This window comes from Neoarius graeffei, chromosome 21 (assembly GCF_027579695.1).
Source record: "Neoarius graeffei isolate fNeoGra1 chromosome 21, fNeoGra1.pri, whole genome shotgun sequence".
Lineage (NCBI taxonomy): Eukaryota > Metazoa > Chordata > Actinopteri > Siluriformes > Ariidae > Neoarius > Neoarius graeffei.
The window spans coordinates 42357013-42380738 of NC_083589.1; the positions used below are offsets into that span (position 1 = coordinate 42357013).

Genomic DNA, 23726 nt, shown 5'->3' on the forward strand with positions numbered 1-23726 from the left:
CCTCGCCACCATATTGGATGTGGCAAAGTGGAGATTCTTCAACCGTCTCTGGTATAGCATCTAGACAGTAGCTGGGAATAAAGATGCCTCATTCATGTGCTGCGTTTAACTGTACCAACAGGTTTACCGTCCAAACGAGATCACATGGGATTACCTTTCACAGGTGAGACTGGAAAAATACTTTTCAATACTGTTCCGTCAGTCTTCAGTTTCCCAGCTCATTTCCACTGGGTAGGTGTATAGTTATAAGCAGTGAGAATTAGATAATACAGTGCCACACTATGATGAACGTTTTTGAACGTATGATGAATGTTTTTAACCTTTCTGAATGTGAAGGAATCAGTGATGTATTTTGTTTTGGTAGGACGTTAGAACTTGGCCGAACTCAGTTTGGCGGTCATTCAGCTCACTTTATTCAACGAGAGTAGGTCTGTGTGGTGACTCAATAAATAAAACAGTAAATTTTTATTTTCATTCACTATTTCCAGTTTTTCCACTATTTCCATCATTTATCATATTCAGTCTTGTAGATTGGTTATTGTGGCCTCAGAGTTTGGTAGCTTGGTACGGTATGCTGACTGATTAGCTTACCTGAGCTATCTATCGCATATCTGTCGCTATTTTGCAGTGCACAGGGTATTTCGCACACTATTTATAACCATCACATTAAAAGTTATGTGTTGTTTTGATGCTTGTTTGTTTCCCAAATATGTGTGTGCCTTAATGGGTGAATAAAAGGCATCAAGTTAAATATTATTGTAGAAAGGGGCTTTATGAAGTTCACTCCATTTACTTGCATTGGTTTACGGGGAAGATTTGCCACATCCAATACGGCGGACACTCTGACGTATCCCAGCAACGGGGCCACGAGCTCAATGCGGCGTCTATGTTTATATGTCTATGTTTACACCTGCTCATTTATGCAGTTATCTAACCAGCCAATCCCTTAACAGCAGCAGAATGTATAAAATCATGCAGATACAGATCAAGAGTTTCAGTTAATGTTCACATCAAACATTAGAATGGGAAAAATGTGATCTCTTTGACTTAAACCATGGTTGTTGGTGCTAGGTGGGCTGGTTTGAGTCTTTCTATAACTACTGAGCTCCTGGGATTTTCACACACAACAGTCTCTAGAGCTTAAACAGAATGACACGAAAAACAACAAAAAAAAAAACACTGAGCGAGTGACAGTTCTGTGGGTGGAAACATCTTATTGATAAGAAATGTCAGAGGAAAATGTCCAGGGGTGGGTTTCCCAAAAGCATTGTAGCACAAAGATAATTGTTAAATGGTAGATCGAGCATCACAATGAACACTCTGTCTCCTAGTTAAGATGCTCTTAGCATTAAGAGGCTTTTGGGAAACCCAACCCAGATTGGTTCGAGCTGCCAGGAAGGATATAGTAACTCATATAGCAACTCTTTACAACTGTGGTGAACAGAAAAGCATCTCAGCGTGCACAAAACATCGAACCTTGAGGCGCATGGGCTACAACAACAGAAAACCACATTGGGTTCCTCTCCTGTCAGCCAAGACCAGGAATCTGAGGCTATCATAGGCACAGGCTCCTGATCTTTTTCCAGTCTTCAACTATCCAGTTTTGGTGAACCTGTGCCCATGATAGCCTCATTCTTGTTTTTGAGTGACTTGGTAAACTTTAGAGACTGTTGTGTGTGAAAATCCCAGGAGATCAGCAGTTTTTGAAATATTCAAACCAGCCCATCTGGTACCAATATCCTTGCCATGGTTAAAGTCACAGAGATCACACTTTTCTAACATTCTGCTGTTTGATGTGAACTCTAATTCAAGGTCTTGACCTGTATCCATCTATCTAGCCATTATTTATGCCACTTATCCATCAGGGTTGTGGGGGAAGCTGGAAGAAATACCAGTTGACTTTGGGTCAGAGGCGGGGTACACCCTGGGCAGGTGGCCAATCTATTGCAGGGCTAACACAGAGATGAACAGTCATTCACACTCACGTTCATAACTATGGGCAATTTAGAGTAATGAGTTGACTTAGTCCACATGTCTTTGGACTGTGGGAGGAAACCAGATCACCCAGAGGAAATACATGCAAGCATGCAAAAACCACACAGAAAGGCCCCTGTTGGCCACAAGGTTCGAACCCAGAACCTTCTTGCTGTGAGGCAACAGAGCTAACCACTGGACCACCTCTTGACCTGTGTCTGCATGATTTATTGCATTGCACTCCTGCCACATGATTGGCTGATTGGATAAGTACATGAAAGAGCAAGTGTGCAGATGTTCTTGTTAGAGTGGACAGTGAGCATAACATTAAAACCACTGAGAGGTGAAGTGAATAACATTGATTTTCTCATTACCATGGCACCTGTCAGTGTCATACAGGGATATATTAGGCAGCAAATGAACAGTCAGTTGGTGTGTTGGAAGCAGCAGAAGCATGAAAAATGGAGACTGTTAGGATCTGGGTGACTTTGTCAAGGGCTACTTGTGGGTCAACTGGGTCAGTTCAAAAACTGACTGTTCACTTGCTGCACATATATATATATACAGTGTCTTGCAAAAGTATTCATCCCTCTTCATGTTTGTCCTGTTTTGTCGCATTACAAGCTGGAATTAAAATGGATTTTTGGAGGATTAGCACCATTTGATTTACACAACATGCCTACCACTTTAAAGGTGCAAATCGTTCTTTTATTGTGACACAAACAATAATTAAGATGAAAAAACAGAAATCTGGAGTGTGTATAAGTATTCACCCCTTTTCGTATGAAACCCTAAAATAAGAGCTGGTCCAACCAATTCACTTCATAGGTAACATAATTAGTTTATTAAGATCCACCTGTGTGCAATCAAAGTGTCACATGATCTGTCACATGATGTCTGTATAAATCAACCTGTTCTGGAAGGACCCTGACTCTGCAACACTACTAAGCAAGCAACATAAAAACCAAGGAGCCTCCAAACAGGTCAGAGACAAAATTGTGGAGAAGTATAGATCAGGGTTGTTTTATAAAATATCCCAACCGTTGAATATCCCAGGGCGCACCATTAAATCCATTACAGTAAAATGGAAAGAATATGGCACCACTACAAAACTGACAAGAGAAGGCTGCCTACCAAAACTCACAGACCGTGCAAGGAGGGCATTAATCAGAGATGCAACAAAGACACCAAAGATAACACTGAAGGAGCTGCAAAGATCCACAGCGGAGATGGGAGTATCTGTCCATAGGACCACTTTAAGCCATACACTCCACAGAGCAGGGCTTTATGGAAGAGTGGCCAAAAAAAGTCATTGTTTAAGAAAACACATTTGGAGTTTGCCCAACAGCATGTGGCAGACTCCCCAAACACATGGAAGAAGATTCTCTGGTCAAATAAGACAAAAATTGAACTTTTTGGCCATCATGGGAAACGCCAAGTGTGGTGCAAACCCAACACCCTGAGAACACCATTCCTACAGTGAAGCATGGTGGCAGCAGCATGATGCTGTGGGGATATTTTTCATCTGCAGGCACAGGAAAGCTGGTCAGGACTGAAGGAAAGAAGGATAACACTAAATACAAGTCAATTCTGGAGGAAAACCTATTTGAGTTGGTCAGAGGTTTGAGACTGGGATGAAGGTTCACATTCCAGCAGGTCAATGACCCTAAACATACTGCTAAAGCTACACTGAAGTGGTTTAAAGGGAAACATTTAAATGTCTTGGAATGGCCTAGTCAAAGCTCAGACCTCAATCCAATTGAAAATCTGTGGCATAACTTGAAGATTGCTGTACACCAACACAACCCATCTAGCTTGAAGGAGTTAGAGCAGTTTTGCCTTGAGGAATGGGCAAAAATCCCAGATGTGTTAAACTATTAGAGGCATACTCCAAGAAACTTGCAGCTGTAACTGCAGCAAAAGGTGGCTTTACAAAATATTGACTTTGGGGGTGGTGGTGAATACCTATGCACACTCCAGATTTCTGTTTTTTCATCTTAATTATTGTTTGTCACAATAAAACAATTTTCCCCTTTAAAGTGGTAGGCATTTTGTGTAAATCAAATGGTGCTAACCCCCCAAAAAATCCATTTTAATTCCAGCTTGTAATGCGACAAAACAGGATAAACACCGGGGGGGGGGGGGAATATATACACACACACACACACACACACACACACACACACACGCAAACTGTATGGGCCTTACTTTATCTTGTGACATTAGGAAATATGAAATCATGAAAGTTATCATGTGTTAATTGTCTCCCTTTCAGCAATTCATCAGCCAAGGGTGGGGCATTCATGGCTTATGAATTGCATTATCTTGACCTGTGTAAACTCTCTTGGCACGTAATATGGCCATTTGGACTACATAGATACTATTAAAGAAACTATTTCCTGGATTGCGCAATCTTACATTCACAAAAACCACAAGCCCTCCCCCTTCATTCTTCTTGCTTTCTTTGATGCTTCTGTCTTCATGAAATTTGTGATTGCAGGATTAGACGTTTCAGCTCTTAGACAAGTTTGTACTACGTTTGAATTATGTCCTTTTTCTGGAGTTGCTGCTGCATAATTGCTCACAATTCTGAATGTCTGCCAGCATGGCCTTGTCACATAGGTGTGTCCAACATTCCTCTTTAACAATAATTTAAGTATATACATACTGGTTGAATAAAGAAGACAGCTATTGTGAGCTTTCAGTTCAAGATCAACGTTTTAAAAGTGCAAAGGTAAACAGACATGGAACCTCCCACAGATGCAAAGAAGTATCAGAGACCTGTACAAACAATACCAGACAGGTTTCATTCCAGCGTGAAGCAGACTTGGCTATTTAGCTTTCAACGTTTAGCATGGTGGTCTTAGGAATCTTCTCACATAATGTTTTGCAGGATAGCGAGAATAGCTTTGGCAAGTGGGGTTCAACACAAATATATTCAAGACGAATATCAACTCTGTGGCAGAAAGTTCAGATAAATGTGCATGTGCAGTTATTTATCCACAGCTGCAGTGACTCAGTTTCAATAGCTGTCTATTATTATTATTTGGTAGTTAACCAGATGCCTTTCAAGTGGTCTGGCCACATCCTCTCCATCTCATTCAAAGGGTGATACTGCCAAATTTAAATCATTAAAATTTATTGTTATGTATGTAACCACCATGTTTCTGTCTTTTTAGGGCACCAATGAAACTACTGAGTGATATAACTATTGGTGGTCATTATTCAGTGCACATGTTAATGATTATGGATTGGGCATACATGTACCAGAACACCCATAGAGCACCTTTTTTGCCGCTTTTCCACTACAAACGCGGCTGAGTCGGGCTGAGCCGTGCCGTGCTGAGTCGAGCTGAGTGGGGCTGTTGGAGTTGCATTTCGACTACAACCGCGCTGAACCGTGCTGGCTGGAAGTGGGTGGACACATTGGGTGGAGTTAGCGAAAGTGGGTGGACGTCAGGTGATGTCGTTAAGCAGCGCAAACAGTGACATCAGTGAGCTTTTAAGCGGTAGTCTCACGACCCGGATAGTAAACAATAAACACGGAGGACATGGAGTCGTTAGTGTTGCTGGTCTTGGTGCTGTGGCTTGTTGTCACCGACAACACGGACAGATACTGGCAAGAGCGTATAGATGAGGCGAGGCGCATAAGGCTTCAGAAATTCTCGTAATTCGTAATTCTTCTCCTTCCGGGTTTGCGGTGTTTACAGATCCCAGCGCGCTCACGGGGCATGTGTGGGCATGTGAGGACACTCCTCCTCACCAATCAGTGCACAGGGAAGTGTCTGCTCACGCCCCCAACCTCACTCGGCTCGCTTTGGCTCGCTTCAGCCCTACTCCAAAACGGTGCGAGTTTTAGGGGCTAAGCAGGGCTGAAGCGAGCTGAGTTGTGCTGGTTTTTGGTAGTCGAAACGCGAGCCGTGTCGGGCTGAAGTGAGCTGAAGCGAGCTGAAGTGAGCTGAAAAAGGGTAGTGGAAAAGGGCCATTAGTGTCATTGACAGGTTTATGGTCTTCCATTAGTCATTGACATATGTCATTGGACTGTTTCATTTCTTTCATTAAGATTCAAAATCACATGATTCATTTATCCTGATATAGACACAACTGATTTCATTTCAGCTCTTTATTTCTCTTTCTCATAATTTGTTTTTCAAATGCTTTACCTGAAGGAGCTTCAGAAGCCAATGGAAAAAAAAAACCCTAACTCAATAACAAGAAGCAAGTTCACACATTAGCAATTAACTGAGGCATTGCAATGATTAGGTGCTCAGTGAAACTGAGACCTCACTGGGAGGTTTGGATCTGCCTGCCTGTTTGGGAAACTAAACCTGCTATTATTTCAGCAGGAATATATATGGCTTGGGAAAGCAATCACAGTCTTTTCAGCACATCTCTGAGCTTATTTTAATTATGGTTAACAAAGTTCAACGAAATGATACACCAACCCGACTTCACTTTTCATCACTTCAATCTGTAATGTGCAAAAATATTCAGGCCAAAGTTTGTGTGGTATTTTTTTTTTTTAGTGATGACAGTTTTCATTCTACTTCCTCTTTCCTGGAATAATGAAAACATATTCTATATGGTTACTTATTGATTCTGAAAAATCAATTTAAAAAAACATAAGAACCTCATAAAAACAATAAAGACCCAACTTCACCCTTCTGAAAATGTTATTCTGTCCCTCTCATTAATATTTTGGCAGACTTGCCATGTGAACATACTTGTAGATCTATAAATGGAACAGAAAAAAAAAGTTTTAAAGAAAGTATTATACCATATGATCAAAGTTTGGTTTAACAGCTGGACACCTGTGACATTCGAGATGCTTAGTCCTACTACATTTATTAAAGACAGACCCATAAACTACCATGCCCTGTTTTCTACAAATATCTGTTACCAAGAAAGAAAGCCTGAATGACTAACAAAAACAGTATTACCTGACTCCCACATATGCACTAATCTAAATATTTCATTATTTTTAAATTTCATGATTTGCAGCAACATGCCAAAATAACGAATGACTTAAATGAGCCTGGTGTAAGTCATGCTGTTCGCGTACTGTTGTCTTTATCATTCTTTTTGATGTGCCTTTTATGGCAGATGTCAACTCAAATTACAATGGGATATTAAATTCCTTTTTAGTGTTTTAAAGCAGATTAAAAAAGAGGTTTTTCAAGCAATAAATCCAGTAGCTATATAAAACATTATTAGCATACAGAAGCTATACCATCTCTCAGTGCATCTATACTTGCCTTTGGTGTTTTACATCATGCCTTTCAAATAGACAGCAATGTATTACATCTTAAAACAACAACAACCCTGTATTACTCACCTGTTACTCAATGAGTGGACCAGGGATTAATATTGGTCCCCTCTGTAGTATATACTTCACAGGGTCTTACCTTTCTGTGTTATGCTGATCATACTTAGATAGCCTAAATATTAGCACTAAATGTACCATTGCTACCTTGTTCTTTGACAGCATGTACAGTGCCAGTGAAAAGGTTATGAACATGTGGAAATAAACATGTGTTACATTGTATTTAAGGACTCACCATTCTCAGGTTCTCATGGTAGAGCATCCATCCATCCATCCATCCATCCATCCACTATTTGTAGCCGCTTATCCTGTTCTACAGGGTTGTAGGCAAGCTGGAGCCTATCCCAGCTGACTATGGGCGAGAGGCGGGCTACACCCTGGACAAGTTGCCAGGTCATCACAGGGCTGACACATAGACACAGACAACCATTCACATTCACACCTACGGTCAATTTAGAGTCACCAGTTAACCTAACCTGCATGTCTTTGGACTGTGGGGGAAACCGGAGCACCCGAAGGAAACCCACATGGACACGAGGAGAACATGCTAACTCCGCACAGAAAGGCCCTCGTTGGCCATTGGGCTCGAACCCAGGACCTTCTTGCTGTGAGGCGGCAGTAACCACTACACCACCATGCCGCCCTATGGTAGAGCATATAAATGAGGGGGGAAAAAAAACAGGCACTGAGTCCTGCAGTGCCCATGTAGATCCTGGGCTCTGGTTTGTGTCTGTGTGGAGTTTTGCATGTTCTCCTCTGTGGGGGAAGACATACAAGTAGTTGGATTGGCTACTCTAAATTGCTCAAAGTGTGAATGAGTGAATGAATGTCTCTGTGTGTGTGTGTGTGTGTGTGTGTGTGTGTGTGTGTGTGTGTGTGTGTGTGTGTGTGTGCATGGTGCTCTATAATTGATTATTGTCCCATTCCCATGCAGGTTGTATTTCTACCTCACACCCAGGCCAAGTTTACATTAGACCGTATCTGTCTCGTTTTCTTCGCAGATGCACTGTCCGTTTACATTAAACCGCCTGGAAACGCCGGGAAACGGGAATCCGCCAGCGTCCACGTATTCAATCCAGGGCCCTGTACTACGAACGGAGGTTAACCTACCCAGAAGTAACCCAGGGTTCCCCCGCTAAACCGGGGTTGACAAAACCTGGTTATCTTGTTTGGGGTTAAACGGTACTACGACGCCAGTTATGAAGTTGATTTGTTGAACCTGGTTTAACCTAATCAGGGTTAATGCGCATTCACGTTAAAGGGGAGGTTATCAGCGCAAATCACCACTGTTCACAATGGCACGGTCGCCGTACTTCACGGAGGAAGAATGCGCTGTCATAATGCAAAGCTACGAGGAGTTCAAGACAACATTAAGAGCAAAATCTAACACAGCGGCTGCCAATAAGGAGCGGCAAGCATGTTGGCAACGAATTGCCGATCGGGTAAATGCGTAAGAACATTCTCCCTTCTACATGTTCCAGAACAGAAGTATAGGATGAGAGAAAGCTTCATGATCAATCGCAAGTCACAGAAAATGGTCCTTCGACGTGGCCCCAGTCATATATAGCTTAATGTCCGAAAAATCCTGAATAAAATTTGGTATGGTAAATTCATGGAGTAGCCTACTTAAACTGATATGTGCACAGAGTCACATGAATTAGGATGACTGACTGTTCAGTCCCTTTGACTAAGTTGGTGTATGTCCTGTGAACATTTCAGAGGCAACAGCAGTGCCAAACGCACCTGGCAACAGGTGAAAATGAAATATAAAAATATCATTCATAATAGGGTGTGTGTGTGTGTGTGTGTGCGTGCAAGCAAGCATTCATTTGCCTTTTATTTATTCAAGTTTTATCTGTTTGCCTAATAGTTCAAATTGTTTTGTATACAGTTTATAATGTTGTTGTGTGATATTAATGATAATATTGTGGGAAAACTACTTTGCACGGACGTTCATTTAATTTATTCTATCGTCATTTTGTTTATTCTATTTTTGTGTATTTTATTTATCTGTTTGTCTAGTTGTATCTATTTTCTAATAATAATATATTTTTTGCATTAATAGTTTGTTTTTTCCTATTAAAATAATCTTGTGTTCTTGTTATAACTTTATCTATTTATCTGACTGTTTAGTTGTATCTATTTTTGTTACAATTTCAATATTTTTAATATAGAAAGTTTGTTTTTTTCTATTAAAATGTTCTTGTGTGATAACTAGTTCTTGTGTTATATTTATTGTAGTTGTATCTATTTTGTATTTTTGTAAAACAAGTGTTTTTCTATAAAATATTCTTGCGTTCTTGATAACTATGTTCTTGAGTGGCTTCTTCTTCTTCTTCTTTTTTTTTTTTACAGAAAAGCCGTTATGCATGGACATTCATTGAAGCCCTCATTGTTTTTTAATGGTTATTTATGAGCGTTTAGGGGTTACAATAATGTAAGTCTAGGTTGCTTTATATAAAAGGTATGTCCAGAAATATTGATGTCACTGTCTAAGCAGAGGGATCTGGCTTCTTTAGACGCTGTCTTCTTAAAACTGAATAAATATTTAAAAAGAGCCAAATGAGCCAGTCTTTTGAACGGCTCTTTTCAAAGAACGGATCACAAAGATGCGGATCCCATCAAAGAGCCAAATCCCATCTCTAATCTGCGCTCCGATATCGCACGGGTCATCCAGGTACGCTGGCAATGTCTCTAGAGGAAATGTCGGTGGAGAGGTGGTGTTTAAAAAGGGTGTGGTTAATCGGAAACCTCGGGTTAACCAAGAACATAACCTGAGACGAGCAGGTTTGAGATGCAGCGTAAGTTGCCATGGCAGCATACCTCGGTTTGAACATAGCCAACTTTCGTAGTATGGGTTAATCGGGAAGTTACGCTGCACGTGATCAAGTTACTCTCGAAGTTACCCTGGTAAGCCAGAAAACCCGCTTCGTAGTACAGGGCCCAGATCGTGTCTGGTCCGGTGCTGTGTAAACATTGAGAATACGCGGATACGCTGTGCTGAGCTCTAGCTGGCGTCGTCATTGGACAACGTCACTGTGACATCCACCTTCCTGATTCGCTGGCGTTGGTCATGTGACGCGACTGCTGAAAAACGGCGCGGACTTCCGCCTTGTATCACCTTTCATTAAAGAGTATAAAAGTATGAAAATACTGCAAATACTGATGCAAATACTGCCCATTGTGTAGTTATGATTGTCTTTAGGCTTGCCATCCTTCCACTTGCAAGTGGTAAGTGATATGCGCTGAGATCACACACACACAGCGGCTCAGTCCCGAATCACTGCTTGTGCGCTTCACTCGCGCGCTGTGTGAGCTGCGCAGGGCCGGAGTGCGCACCCTCCAGAGGGCACTCGCTGTTCAGGGCGGAGTGATTTGGAGCGCAGGATGCCTGCGGAGCCGAGCGTATCCGTGTATTGGTGTTGCTGTGTGCACGCAAATCGTGTATTGGTGTTGCTGTGTGCACACTAATCGTTTTAAAAACATTAATCTGATGATCCGCTGATACGGTCTAATGTAAACATGGGCCCAGTGTTCCCAGGATAGACTTTGCTCAACCACAACTCTAACCAGGATAAATCAGTTCCTAAAGATGAATGAATGATGAATGTTGTGTTGATATTAAAGTCTCATCTCATTATCTGTAGCCGCTTTATCCTGTTCTACAGGGTCGCAGGCAAGCTGGAGCCTATCCCAGCTGACTACGGGCGAAAGGCGGGGTACACCCTGGACAAGTCGCCAGGTCATCACAGGGCTGACACATAGACACAGACAACCATTCACACTCACATTCACACCTACGGTCAATTTAGAGTCACCAGTTAACCTAACCTGCATGTCTTTGGACTGTGGGGGAAACCGGAGCACCCGGAGGAAACCCACGCGGACACGGGGAGAACATGCAAACTCTGCACAGAAAGGCCCTCGTTGGCCACGGGGCTCGAACCCGGACCTTCTTGCTGTGAGGCGACAGCGCTAACCACTACACCACTACATTATGTTGCCCTGATATTAAAGTGTTATAACAAATATATGCACACATATAGACAAATTATAATGCATGCTGTGTCTAATTCTAGATCTAATCCCCCCCCCCCCCCCCCCCCCCCACCCCCAATAAAATGGCACCAACATTTTCTGTTTCTAATTTGGTAACTGTAGAGCATTTAAGTTGAATTCATTTAACCAAAAATATTTATACAAGGTGCACAAAAAAGTTTTACTAGCAGTGTATTTCTGCTTAAAGGAGAGAGAGAGAGAGAGAGAGAGAGAGAGAGAGAGATGGCAGGGAAAGGAAGTAAGAGATAGAGACAGACACAGTGAGAGTGAGTGAGTGAGTGAGTGAGAGATAGAGTGAGTCAGTGAGAAAGGAATATCTGCGCGTCAGTGAGAGTTTGCTGGAGCAGCACGACGCGGTGCGCCTTGGAACATTTGGGAAGTTTCCAAAAAGGATCCTTTATAAAATCATCACCTTAATGTCGGGACTGCTGAATATCACCCCACCGATGCTATGGTTACCTTTATTACGGTATGTGTGATTATTTAGTTTTGTTTCTGTTCAGTTTTTCAGTGCATGTCACACAGTTGTCTGTGGCTTGGCACAGTGATCATGGATTGCGCGTTCACTCGATTGGCGCAGGACAAAAACGCACAGTTTCAGCTCTCCAGTTTCTAATCTTTAATAGCTTTCATCAGCATACAGAGGAAATATATATGTGTGTGGCATAAGCACAAACGTTTTTCCAGTCTGTTATAGGCTACATTTTAGCGTCAATTCATTGTTACATTATTCACAGCTAAAAGGTTGCAGTGTGTCTTCTTTATAAGTGAAAGCTTGCAGTTGCAGTGTGGCAGCTAGAAAAAAGTGAAATGCTATACACAGCCTGAGGGGCAACTGCAAACCAGTACAGGCAAATTCATCCGTTTCCTTCCCTTCCTTGATATGCACTCGTCTGGGTGGAAAACAAAAGAGTTCCAGCGCCGAAAGTGTGGCTGCGCCCCAAACCGCATCCTACTGTAGTAAATATTGTGTTCAGTCAGGACGGTGGCGTTCTCACAGGTCGCACTGGAGGGATTAGTTACACTGTGCGTTATGTGGCACTCTCATATAAGCTGTACTCTCATATAAGCTGTACCCAGTGTAGCGTTTTTCCGTGCGCAAACGCAGCAGTTAGGCAAACTATTTAAAATATGGCTTTGACATGCAGAGAATACATGCATATTCATGCAAAGCCTCCTGGAATTTAACAGAGCAATGGGTCACAACAACAAAAATGTAAGAAAATTTGTTTAAAAAAATTTCTGTGACTTTTTACAATACAGTACTCAATGGCAAATGAACACATATCATTTTCATGTAAGCTCACAAGTAAGAGTTAATTCAGTAAGTATTAATCCCACACTTGCAAACTTTTCCAGTGTGTTTTCTTGAATAATTGTGTCATTGCCCAAGCAGCTGAACTGACTCTACTCCCTGTTTTCTTCTGAAAGGATGATCCGGTCAAATACGGAATGTGGAAAATTGTTCATTTTTGTTTTCATGTACAGTTTGGTTTGCAGTTATATAACACACACACACACACACACACACACACACACACACACACACACACACACACATGTCCATACGCATACATATGTTGAAAGAGACAGTCAATGGCTTTCACTCACTGTGGTCTTGTGTAGGCTTGCCATACTGTGGAATCTGTCAAATAGAGTTAATCGACCTAACACAAAAAACATCTGCTGTGAAATTAGCTAAAGAAGTTCAGGACAGAGTGAGACCGAGACCATGTGAAGGCATCCAGCTTACTTAATCCATTCTTACAGATGATCACTCACATGATAAACGTGGCAAAATTATGCCTGTCGTGTTGACTCGCAGTAAGTGTTCTGGGAATGAAGAGAGGTTGTGTGTACTTGCAAGTAAAGCGAATGTTTTCTTCAAATCAAATGATTTCTTCATTATACGAGGGTAAATCAACAAGTTCTAAGACAGATGTTATAATTTCAAAAGGAATTCAAAAGAATAAAAAAAGGAATACAAAGAAGGAATTCTCCGATGGAAACATCGCTTGCAGAAGTGTTTAGACTTAAATATGTAGAGAAATAGCTTTGTTATTTTCATAAATAAAGATTTTTTTCAATTTGTCTTAGAACTTTTTGACTTATCCTCATATTTTGACTTAACTAGAGGTTTTATTGTATACTGTTAAAAATTTACTGTAAAATTTACAGTAAATTACTGGCAGCAGAGTAGCCAGTATTTTACTGCAAAATTTACAGTTACAAAAAAACCCTACTGTAAATTGTGGAACAGTATGTTACTGTAATTTTTACACTACTGCAAGATGTTACTGTAAATTTTACAGTAAATTTTTAACAGTGTAGACACGGACAACCATTCACACTCACAACTACGGTCAATTTAGAGTCACCAGTTAACCTAACCTGCATGTCTTTGGACTGTGGGGGAAACCGGAGCACCCGGAGGAAACCCACGCGGACACGGGGAGAACATGCAAACTCCACACAGAAAGGCCCTCGCCGGCCACGGGGCTCGAACCCGGACCTTCTTGCTGTGAGGCGATAGCACTAACCACTACACCACCATGCCGCCCTGAGGCTAATGTTTAGGCCTAAAAACCAACGTTAGATTGTGTCCGTATACTTGTAGAATTGATACAGATGTTGCCGACTTATGCACACGTTGAAAAATACCGGTCATAAAAACAAATCAGTATGAGTTCAACATCCAGTAAAGCTTATTATATTTAGAGGCAACTTGCAAAAGAGCTTGCTTCCCGCTCCCTTACCAGATTCACGGCAGTGGGTGAGTGGGTTGCATCAGCATCCGTCTGCTCGCTTCGTGCTTAGCGCCAAAAAATTCCCAGAAATCTTCACGCATTACGGTAGCAGTACACTGTACTGTATAAACATAGCCACCTACAGTTATTTACTGTATAAGCGTCACACAGTATCTTACTGTAAAATAATACGGTGCTATACTGTAAGTTTTACAGCAATTGTTTACAGTGATATACCGTACTTTTGCATGTACTTTTACATTACTTATACCTGAACGGACACAGTAGTTAATCCATGTCCATAAGAATGTAGAACGTATTTCTGCTACTTCAGGAGAAATCTATGTTCATCATCAGATACAGTGGCGGCTGGTGGTAATTTTTTGGGGGTGGGTGGGGCACAGTGAATAATATATATGTGTATGTATATATATATATATATATATATATATATATATAAACTTTTTTTATTTGACTCTGAACTGTGTTCATCTGAATAACAAACATGCTACACATAAAAGTTGTAACATCCATCCATCCATCCATTATCTGTAGCCGCTTATCCTGTCCAACAGGGTCGCAGGCAAGCTGGAGCCTATCCCAGCTGACTATGGGCGAGAGGCGAGGTACACCCTGGACAAGTCGCCAGGTCATCGCAGGGCTGACACAGAGACAAACAACCATTCACAATTTAGAGCCACCAGTTAGCCTAACCTGCATGCCTTTGGACTGTGGGGGAAACTGGAGCACCCGGAGGAAACCCATGCAAACTCCACACAGAAAGGCCCTCGTCGGCCGCTGGGCTCGAACCCAGGACCTTCTTGCTGTGAGGCGACAGTGCTAACCACTACACCACTGTGCCGCCCAAAAGTTGCAACACTTTTATTCAAACCAAAAAACACTAAACTTACAGTTTTGTTATCTGTCCTTTTTTGTAACTTGCACTTTGATTAATGTGTGCAGTCTTTTAACTTTCAGTTACTCCTCTAAACATATGTTAACGGAAAAAGAACAATCGAGTAAATAATCCACTTCGTTCATGTTCATTACATCTGCGACTGAGACCATAACACGCCTACTGGTGATTATGCTGATTATGGAAATGTCTGCAAAATGAGCTAGAATATATTAGCCTACTGAAGCTCAAAACTTGGTAGGCGTGTCATGCTGTGTAATCATGTAACACAACTATCACTGACTGGCTGCATGAACCTCTAATACTGGGCTCATTTCAGTTAGCTCACAGCCTCACTTCATATCATTGTGTGTGTGTGTGTGTGTGTGTGTTTATGAGTGCTAGTGGTGCTGTTACACTCGCTTTAAAAAAACCACAAATAATCATCTTTAAAATGTTTATTAACCACAGATAAGATGATGTGGATGCCCAACCTTATATTGATTTTTATTTTATGTTTGAAAGATGGGCGGGGCTTAGCCCTGCTAGCCCATTCATATGATCCACCTCTGACCAGGAATGTACCTGCATGATCATTAGAGAATTGTAGATGGTTTGCAGGTGCTACATTAAGCAGTAATGCAGTCGAAAACATCTCCAGCAGGGCTTTCCGCATGCCGTTAATTTTATAGGGCTAGAAAAACTTACAGACGTCAGTAGCTGGGAAGGGATGTTCAGATTCCTGCAGTTCTTGTGAATATCTTGTTCAAAATAGTTCTGAATAACTGACATTAAATTGCAGAAAGAGTTTACTATTTTAATAACTTCAGTGAGACTAATAAATATGTTGTTAATTAATAAATATTCCTTTTTACTTTTTATATATTTGGTGTTCTTTTCCTTGTTTTGCGATCAGACATGCAGTCATTTTATAAAACAAGTTTGAGGAGAACAAAAAGTAAGGGAAACAATGAAAAATATAAGTTGTGATTTTATTCAAAACAAGTACAAGAAATTATTGCATCTTTGAAATCTAAAGTGTATAATCAGCTCCAGAATTATTGGCACCCTTGGTAAATATAGGTGAGAAGGTTATTTACAAATATCTTTGTAGTTAATTAGCTTAATATAAAGCTGAAAATATGAAAGAAGTATAATCTTTAACTGAAGTCAGTTCATTCTAACAGTATAAAACATAATTAGCTTTTTTTTTTTTTTTGCTTTTTCATAATTAGTCACAGTTATTGTCAGCCCTGAATTTAGTACTTGCACAAATTACACCAAAAGTACTTCTACAAAGCAAGAAATCTGAGACACTCCTCAGGACAGACTCTTTCCAGATCGCCAGGGTTTTAGATTATCTCTTCTGGATTTTCCTCTTTAGCTCACACCACAGGTTTTTCACTGGGAGTTGGGACGTGGGTGGCCATGACAAATGTTTGATTCATTTTTATGTAGATTTGGACATATGTTTTGAATAATTGTCCTGCTGAAAGTTCCAGCAATGACCCAGCTGCAGCTCCTTGGTAGAGTTTTACTTAAAATCTCCCACAACGTTACAGATCTTCCACCATACTGAACAGTGGTGATTACGTTGTTTTCTGTGTAATCATCCATCTTTCATGCCAAACCCACCTTGAGTATTGGTTGTCAGAAAGCTCTATTTTTGTCTCATCTGACCATGGAACTGGTTCTGGTCAAAGCTCCTGTACTGTCTAGCAAACCCCAAGTATTTATGTTTGTGGTAAGATGAAATGAAAGGTTTTTTTCTGGTACACCTTGCAAATAGTTTGTTGACATGGATGTCACATGTAATTATAGATTTGGGGACTCAATACTGCAAATTTCCAACCATGATGTTTAGAGAGCTTTTTGCCTCAGTAAGACTAGTGTGTATGGAAATAGTATGATAACGTAATTTGGTTTCAATGTGATTTTCAATGGTCACAGATTTGGGCCTATGTTCTAGACTATGATGAGTCTTAAAACAAGGAAAAGTGTTGTGTAGTTTATGCAGAAATAAACAGGGGGTACCAAAACAGTCTGTATTTAATATGAGTTATGCGTTCCCAGGTTCTGATGGGGGCAAGACCTTTAGCAGCTAAATTATGCACATATTGCAACTTGCTTTACCGTCAGGCAGAGTGTTTAAAGAACAACACTACAGTTAGTTATGTCAAGATGCAATAAATGCATGTCTAAGGAATTCGCCTACAGGGTAAAAAGAGAAAAAGATTATGTTTTACTTAGTCCTGACAAGTGAGGATATTGGAAACTGTTCTCGATATCCTGGATGAAGTTCATATGAAAATATGGGTGGTGTATTTCCTAGTAAAACACTCCTGTCTATATAATAAAAATTAACATGGCCTCAGATGTATCAAGATTCTGTATATAAAAAAGTTCTGTGTCATCCAGGTCTTTATATCAGCCAGTCATACTGACTACTAATGGTGATTTGAACAAAATGGACCCATATTTTCTGTTCAGTGTAATGGCTCAGATATAGCACATGTACATAAACAAATTGTAAATTCAGTGCAGGTTGTATGCAGGAGCAGATTAATGGTCACGTAGGGCTGTATTCAGAGTTGAGTTAAGCACACTTTAAGACCTCAACTAACTACAGATTTATAGTGGTGCTTGAAAGTTTGTGAACCCTTTAGAATTTTCTATATTTCTGCATAAATATGAACTAAAACATCATCAGATTTTCACACAAGTCCTAAAAGTAGATAAAGAGAACCCAGTTAAACAAATGAGACAAAAATATTATACTTGGTCATTTATTTATTGAGGAAAATGATCCAATATTACATATCTGTGAGTGGCAAAAGTATGTGAACCTCTAGGATTAGCAGTTAATTTGAAGGTGAAATTAGAGTCAGGTGTTTTCAATCAATGGGATGACAATCAGGTGTGAGTGGGCACCCTGTTTTATTTAAAGAACAGTGATCTATCAAAGTCTGATCTTCACGACACATGTTTGTGGAAGTGTATCATGGCACGAACAAAGGAGATTTCTGAGGACCTCAGAAAAAGTGTTGTTGATGCTCATCAGGCTGGAAAAGGTTACAAAACCATCTCTAAAGAGTTTGGACTCCACCAATCCACAGTCAGAGAGATTGTGTACAAATGGAGGAAATTCAAGACCACTGTTACCCTCCCCAGGAGTGGTCGACCGCCAAAGATCAGTCCAAGAGCAAGGTGTGTAATAGTCGGCGAGGTCACAAAGGACCACAGGGTAACTTCTAAGCAACTGAAGGCCTATCTCACATTGGCTAATGTTAAAGTTCATGAATCCACCATCAGGAAAACACTGAACAACAATGGTGTGCATGGCAGGGTTGCAAGGAGAAAGCCACTGCTCTCCAAAAAGAACATTACTACTCATCTGCAGTTTGCTAAAGATCATATGGACAAGCCAGAAGGCTATTGGAAAAATGCTTTGTGGACAGATGAGACCAAAATAGAACTTTTTGGTTAAAATGAGAAGTGTTATGTTTGGAGAAAGGAAAACACTGCATTCCAGCGTAAGAACCTTATCTCATCTGTGAAACATGGTGGTTGTAGTATCATGGTTTGGGTCTGTTTTGCTGCATCTAGGCCAGGACGGCTTGCCATCATTGATGGAACAATGAATTCTGAATTATACCAGTGAATTCTAAAGGAAAATGTCAGGACATCTGTCCATGAACTGAATCTCAAGAGAAGGTGGGATAAGAAGAAAGAAGAAACCTTTATTTGACACATGCACACTTCAAGCACAGTGAAATTCATCCTCTGCATTTAACCCATCTGAAGCAGTGAACACACGTGCACACACACACACACACACACCCAGAGCAGTGGGCAGCCACACTAGAGCACCCGGGGAGCAGTCAGGGGTTAGGTACCTTGGTCAAGGGTACTTCAGCCCAAGGCCGCCCCACGTTAACCTAACTGCATGTCTTTGGACTGTGGGGGAAACCGGAGCACCCGGAGGAAACCCACGCAGACACGGGGAGAACATGCAAACTCCACACAGAAAGACCCTCGCCAGCCGTTGGGTTCGAACCAGGAACCTTCTTGCTGTGAGGCGACCGTGCTAACCACTACACCACTGTGCCGCCCGATATGGGCTATGCAGCAAGACGACGACCCTAAGCACACAAGTCGTTCTACCAAACAACGGTTAAAGAAGAATAAAGTTAATGTTTTGGAATGGCCAAGTCAAAGTCCTGACCTTAATCCAATCGAAATGTTGTGGAAGGACCTGAAGCGAGCAGTTCATGTGAGGAAACCCAACAACATCCCAGAGTTGAAGCTGTTCTGTATGGAGGAATGGGCTAAAATTCCTCCAAGCTGGTGTGCAGGACTGATCAACAGTTACCGGAAACGTTTAGTTGCAGTTATTGCTGCACAAGGGGGTCACAGCAGATACTGAAAGCAAAGGTTCACATACTTTTGCCACTCACAGATATGTAATATTGGATCATTTTCCTCAATAAATAAATGACCAAGTATAATATTTTTGTCTCATTTGTTTAACTGGGTTCTCTTTATCTACATTTAGGACTTGTGTGAAAATCTGATGATGTTTTAGGTCATATTTATGCAGAAATATAGAAAATTCTAAAGGGTTCACAAACTTTCAAGCACCACTGTAAGCGCTGTTCAGAAGTAAGGCAAGGCAAGGCAAGGCAAGTTTATTTATATAGCACATTTCATACACAGTGGCAGTTCAATGTGCTTTACAGAAGTAAAAGCAAAACAGTAAGCAATAGAAAATAAAATTACATAAAATAAATGGGGAAGAAAAATAATAAGAATTAAACAATAGTAGAAATAAAATAATAAAATGAAATAAAAGTTCAATTAAAAAAACAGCAGAATAAAATAGAATAAAAGTTAAGTAAAATTTAAAACATGCAGAGACTGTAAAAGTAAAGAGTTTAAAACATGTAGAGATGACAATATTAATAATTTAGCAGAAAGCATCTGAAAACAGCTTGGTCTTTAGTCTAGATTTGAAGCTGCCAACAGCTTTGATGTCCTCTGGGAGTTGGTTCCATAGCTGTACTGCATAGTAGCTAAAAGCTGCTTCACCACACTTTGTTTTAACAACAGGTTTTAACAGTAAATTTTGCTGCTGCGATCTGGTAGATCTGATTGGGTTAGGCCGCTGCAACATATCAGAGAGGTAATTGGGCCCTGTACCATTTAGAGATTTGTACACCAGAAGCAATGCTTTAAAGTCAATTCTGTAGCTTACTGGAAGTCAAAGGGACCTTAGAATTGGAGTAATGTGCTCTGTTCTTTTTGTTCGTGTGAGAACCCTAGCCGCTGCATTTTGAATCAGCTGAAGTCGTTTGATGGTCTTTTTTGGCAGGCCCGTGAAAAGGCCATTGCAGTAATCAACCCTACTAGAGATGAAGGCATGTATAAGTTTTTCCAGATCATTTTTTTACATAAGTCCTCTTAGTTTGGAAATGTTTTTTAGGTGATAAAATGCTGTTTTAGTGATTGCTTTCATGTGACTGTCAAAGTTTAGCTCGCTGTCAATAAAAACACCAAGATTTTTAACCATTTCTTTAGTTTTAATCCCCTTTGTGTCAAGAATAGTGGTAATCCTGAGTCTTTCATCTTTTTTTCCAAATAGAATTACTTCTGTTTTATTTGTGTTCAGCTGAAGAAAATTTTGTGAAATCCAGTTGTTGATTTGATCGATACACTGGTAGAGACATTCAAGGGGGGCATAATCATTAGGTGATAGAGCAAAATAAATTTGGGTGTCATCTGCATAGCAGTGATACAAAATTGAATTGTTCTTGATAATTTGCCCAAGTGGGAGCATATAAAGGTTGAATAGTAATGGTCCAAGAATTGACCCCTGGGGGACACCACAGGTCAAGGACATTGATGTCGAGGAACAATTTCCCATGGTAACAAAGAAGCTTCTATCTTTTAAGTATGATTTTAACCAATTGATAACTTTACCAGTCAACCCAACCCAGTGTTCAAGTCGATATAGCAGTATGTTGTGATCAACAGTATCAAAAGCTGCACTGAGGTCCAGTAATACCAGGACCGATGTTTTGCCTGCATCAGTATTAAGACGTATGTCATTTATAACTTTAATCAGCGCTGTTTCAGTGCTATGATTGGCACGAAATCCTGACTGAAAGTTATCAAAACAGCTGTTTGATATCAAGAAGGCAGTTAATTGAAGACAATTTTTTCAAGGATTTTCCCGATGAATGGTAGATTTGATATTGGCCTGTAGTTATTTAATACTGAAGCATCCAGATTATTCTTTTTAAGTAGGGGCTTTACAACGCCTTTTTTCAGGGACACAGGAACAATGCCAGTCTCTAGGGATGTATTTATGATTTGAAGCACATCTGTAATTATAAGATGAAGAACAGACTTAAAAAAGTTGGTGGGCAGAATGTCCAATTCAGATGTTGAGGAACTGAGATTTTGTACAGTTTTTTCAAGAGTCTCATAATCAATTAAACAAAATTCTGACATTGTGTTGAAGTTATCTGTCTGTGTCACTGATGATTGCAGTTTTTCAATTATTTGCAACTGAGATATATTATGAGCAATATTCTGCCGTATTTTATCAATTTTACCTTTGAAGAAGGATGCAAACTCATTGCATTTATTAACTGAGAGAAGTTCAGGTACTAATTGTGGTGGGGGATTAGTTAGCTTCTCTACTGTTGAAAATAGCACACGGGCATTGTTCATATTCCTGTTGATGATGTTGGAGAAGAAAGACTCTCTTGCTTTACGAATTACATAATTATATTTACAAAGCATCTCTTTATAGATTTGATAATGGATGTGAAGTTTAGATTTGCGCCATTTTCTTTCAGTCTTTCTACATTCTCTCTTTAGCAGTTTAACAGCTGGGTATTGCTTCCATGGTGCTTTCTGCTTATCATTGACTCTTTTAATTTTGAATGGAGCAATATCATCCATAATTTGGGTCATATTTAAATTAAAAATTTACAGTAAATCATCTACAGAGTCTGACATTTTGGTTGAGATCCGAGAGAGAGCTTGCTCAAAAAGAACACATGTTGTCGTTTATGACTCTCCTACCCATAGTCGTTGAGCTGTTCTGAATGTGAGGAGACATAGAAACATCAGAGAAAACACAAAAATGATCAGATAAGGCCAGGTCAACAACAGTAGTAGAAACAGTAAGACCCTTTGTGATGACAAGGTCAAGGGTATGACCACGAGAGTGGGTCGGCCCCTGTACATGTTGTACTAGGTTGAAGTTGTCAATAAGTGCAAGTAGTTCTTTGGCATAAGTGTTTTCAGGATTATCTACATGCAAGTTAAAATCCCCAGATATAATAAGACAGTCAAACTCTAAGCAAATGACTGACAACAGTTCACCAAGCTCTTCCAGAAAAACTTTGGCTGAATGTCTCGGAGGCCTGTAAATAGTTAATAATAATATGTTAGGAGAGCATGTAACAAGTGCACATAAGTGTTCAAAGGATGTAAAATCACCAAGTGAGGATTGTTTACATTGAAAAGAGACTTTGAATATATTTGCGATCCTTCCACCTTTCCCCTGTCGGGTAACATTCATAAAATTAAAATTTGGGGGAGTTGCTTCAATAAGGGTGGTAGCACTATTTGCTTGATCCAGCCATGTTTCAGTTAGAAGCAAAAAATCAAGATTGTGTTTGCAGATAAGATCATTAATTAAAAATGACTTGTTTGAAAGTGATCTAACATTCAGAAGAGCTAGCTTTACAGAAAGTCTAGAAGTAATATCCGCTTGGGCATTCTGATATTGTTTTGAAACAGGAAGGAGACTAGACTGGTTTACCCCCTGGGTTAAATATGCTCTATGTTTTCTATTTCTTATCAACACAGGAATAGAGAATGGCATAGGCATACTGGGTCCCAGCTTGTTTTCAAAACTACACCCAATGCCGGGACCCACAGCACATCATACAAGACTTTCTGTATGTTCCATTAGGTTTGACGGTGAAAGAACTGGAGATGTCATGTATCTTTTAGATGGTGAAAAGACTGGTAGCCAGCTGAAAGTCCTGGGCGAACACAGTTCAGTCTGTTGGTTAATTTTTGATGAACTGGGTACACTGCTAAGTAGTATGAGAGTTTGACATGCGAGGGTGGTGTTGGTTAAAAATAGAGGTGTGTCCAATTTTATGTGATTCTAACTTTGAACTTATGCCAATTTTTCTTGCATTACAATGTCTAGAGTGCTTGGTCAACCCACGGGCATATTTTCATCCCGTGTATATGTTATGATTTCATAACCTTTATTTAGTATCTCATGGCCAAGGTGTGTGCAACTAACTGTCTGCACATGATATTGAAAACATGCAAAATAATATATTGTGTTGGATCAAGTATTATTTTTTTAAGCTGCTGAATAATGATGGTGGAAACCATATTGCTAAATTAAACCAAGTTTACAGCGATACAACTAGGACTATTCATCACCCCATTTTGATGCTTATTTCAATGTTTTCCATCTTCTACTTCCTATATAATTGTACAAATCTTTTTTTTTATTTTTCATTTTAAATAAATCTCCACCTTTGATGTTATATTGTATTACATTTGAAATTTGACAAATGATCTTTCCTTTTCAAGCTATATAATAAAATGTGTAGACACTTGAAACGTTCAGTCTTGGATGATTTTACTCAAGAAAAATTTTACAACCTCAGAGGCAAGAGCAGGCAAG

General features: G+C 40.1%; 1 protein-coding gene across 4 annotated transcripts in view; it reads left to right on the forward strand.

Moving 5' to 3' along the window:
* The first annotated feature begins 11645 nt into the window (after positions 1-11645).
* Positions 11646-23726, forward strand: part of LOC132869762 (neurotrophin-3-like) — a 94997-nt gene continuing 82916 nt past the window's right edge. For all 4 annotated transcript variants that reach the window (XR_009651005.1, XM_060903155.1, XM_060903154.1 and 1 more), the window contains exon 1: positions 11646-11825. Coding sequence is in view for 2 of the 4 variants with exons in the window: in XM_060903155.1 (XP_060759138.1) it covers positions 11773-11825 (53 nt within the window). In the remaining 2 variants the exon portion in view is untranslated. The remainder of the gene's footprint in view (positions 11826-23726) is intronic.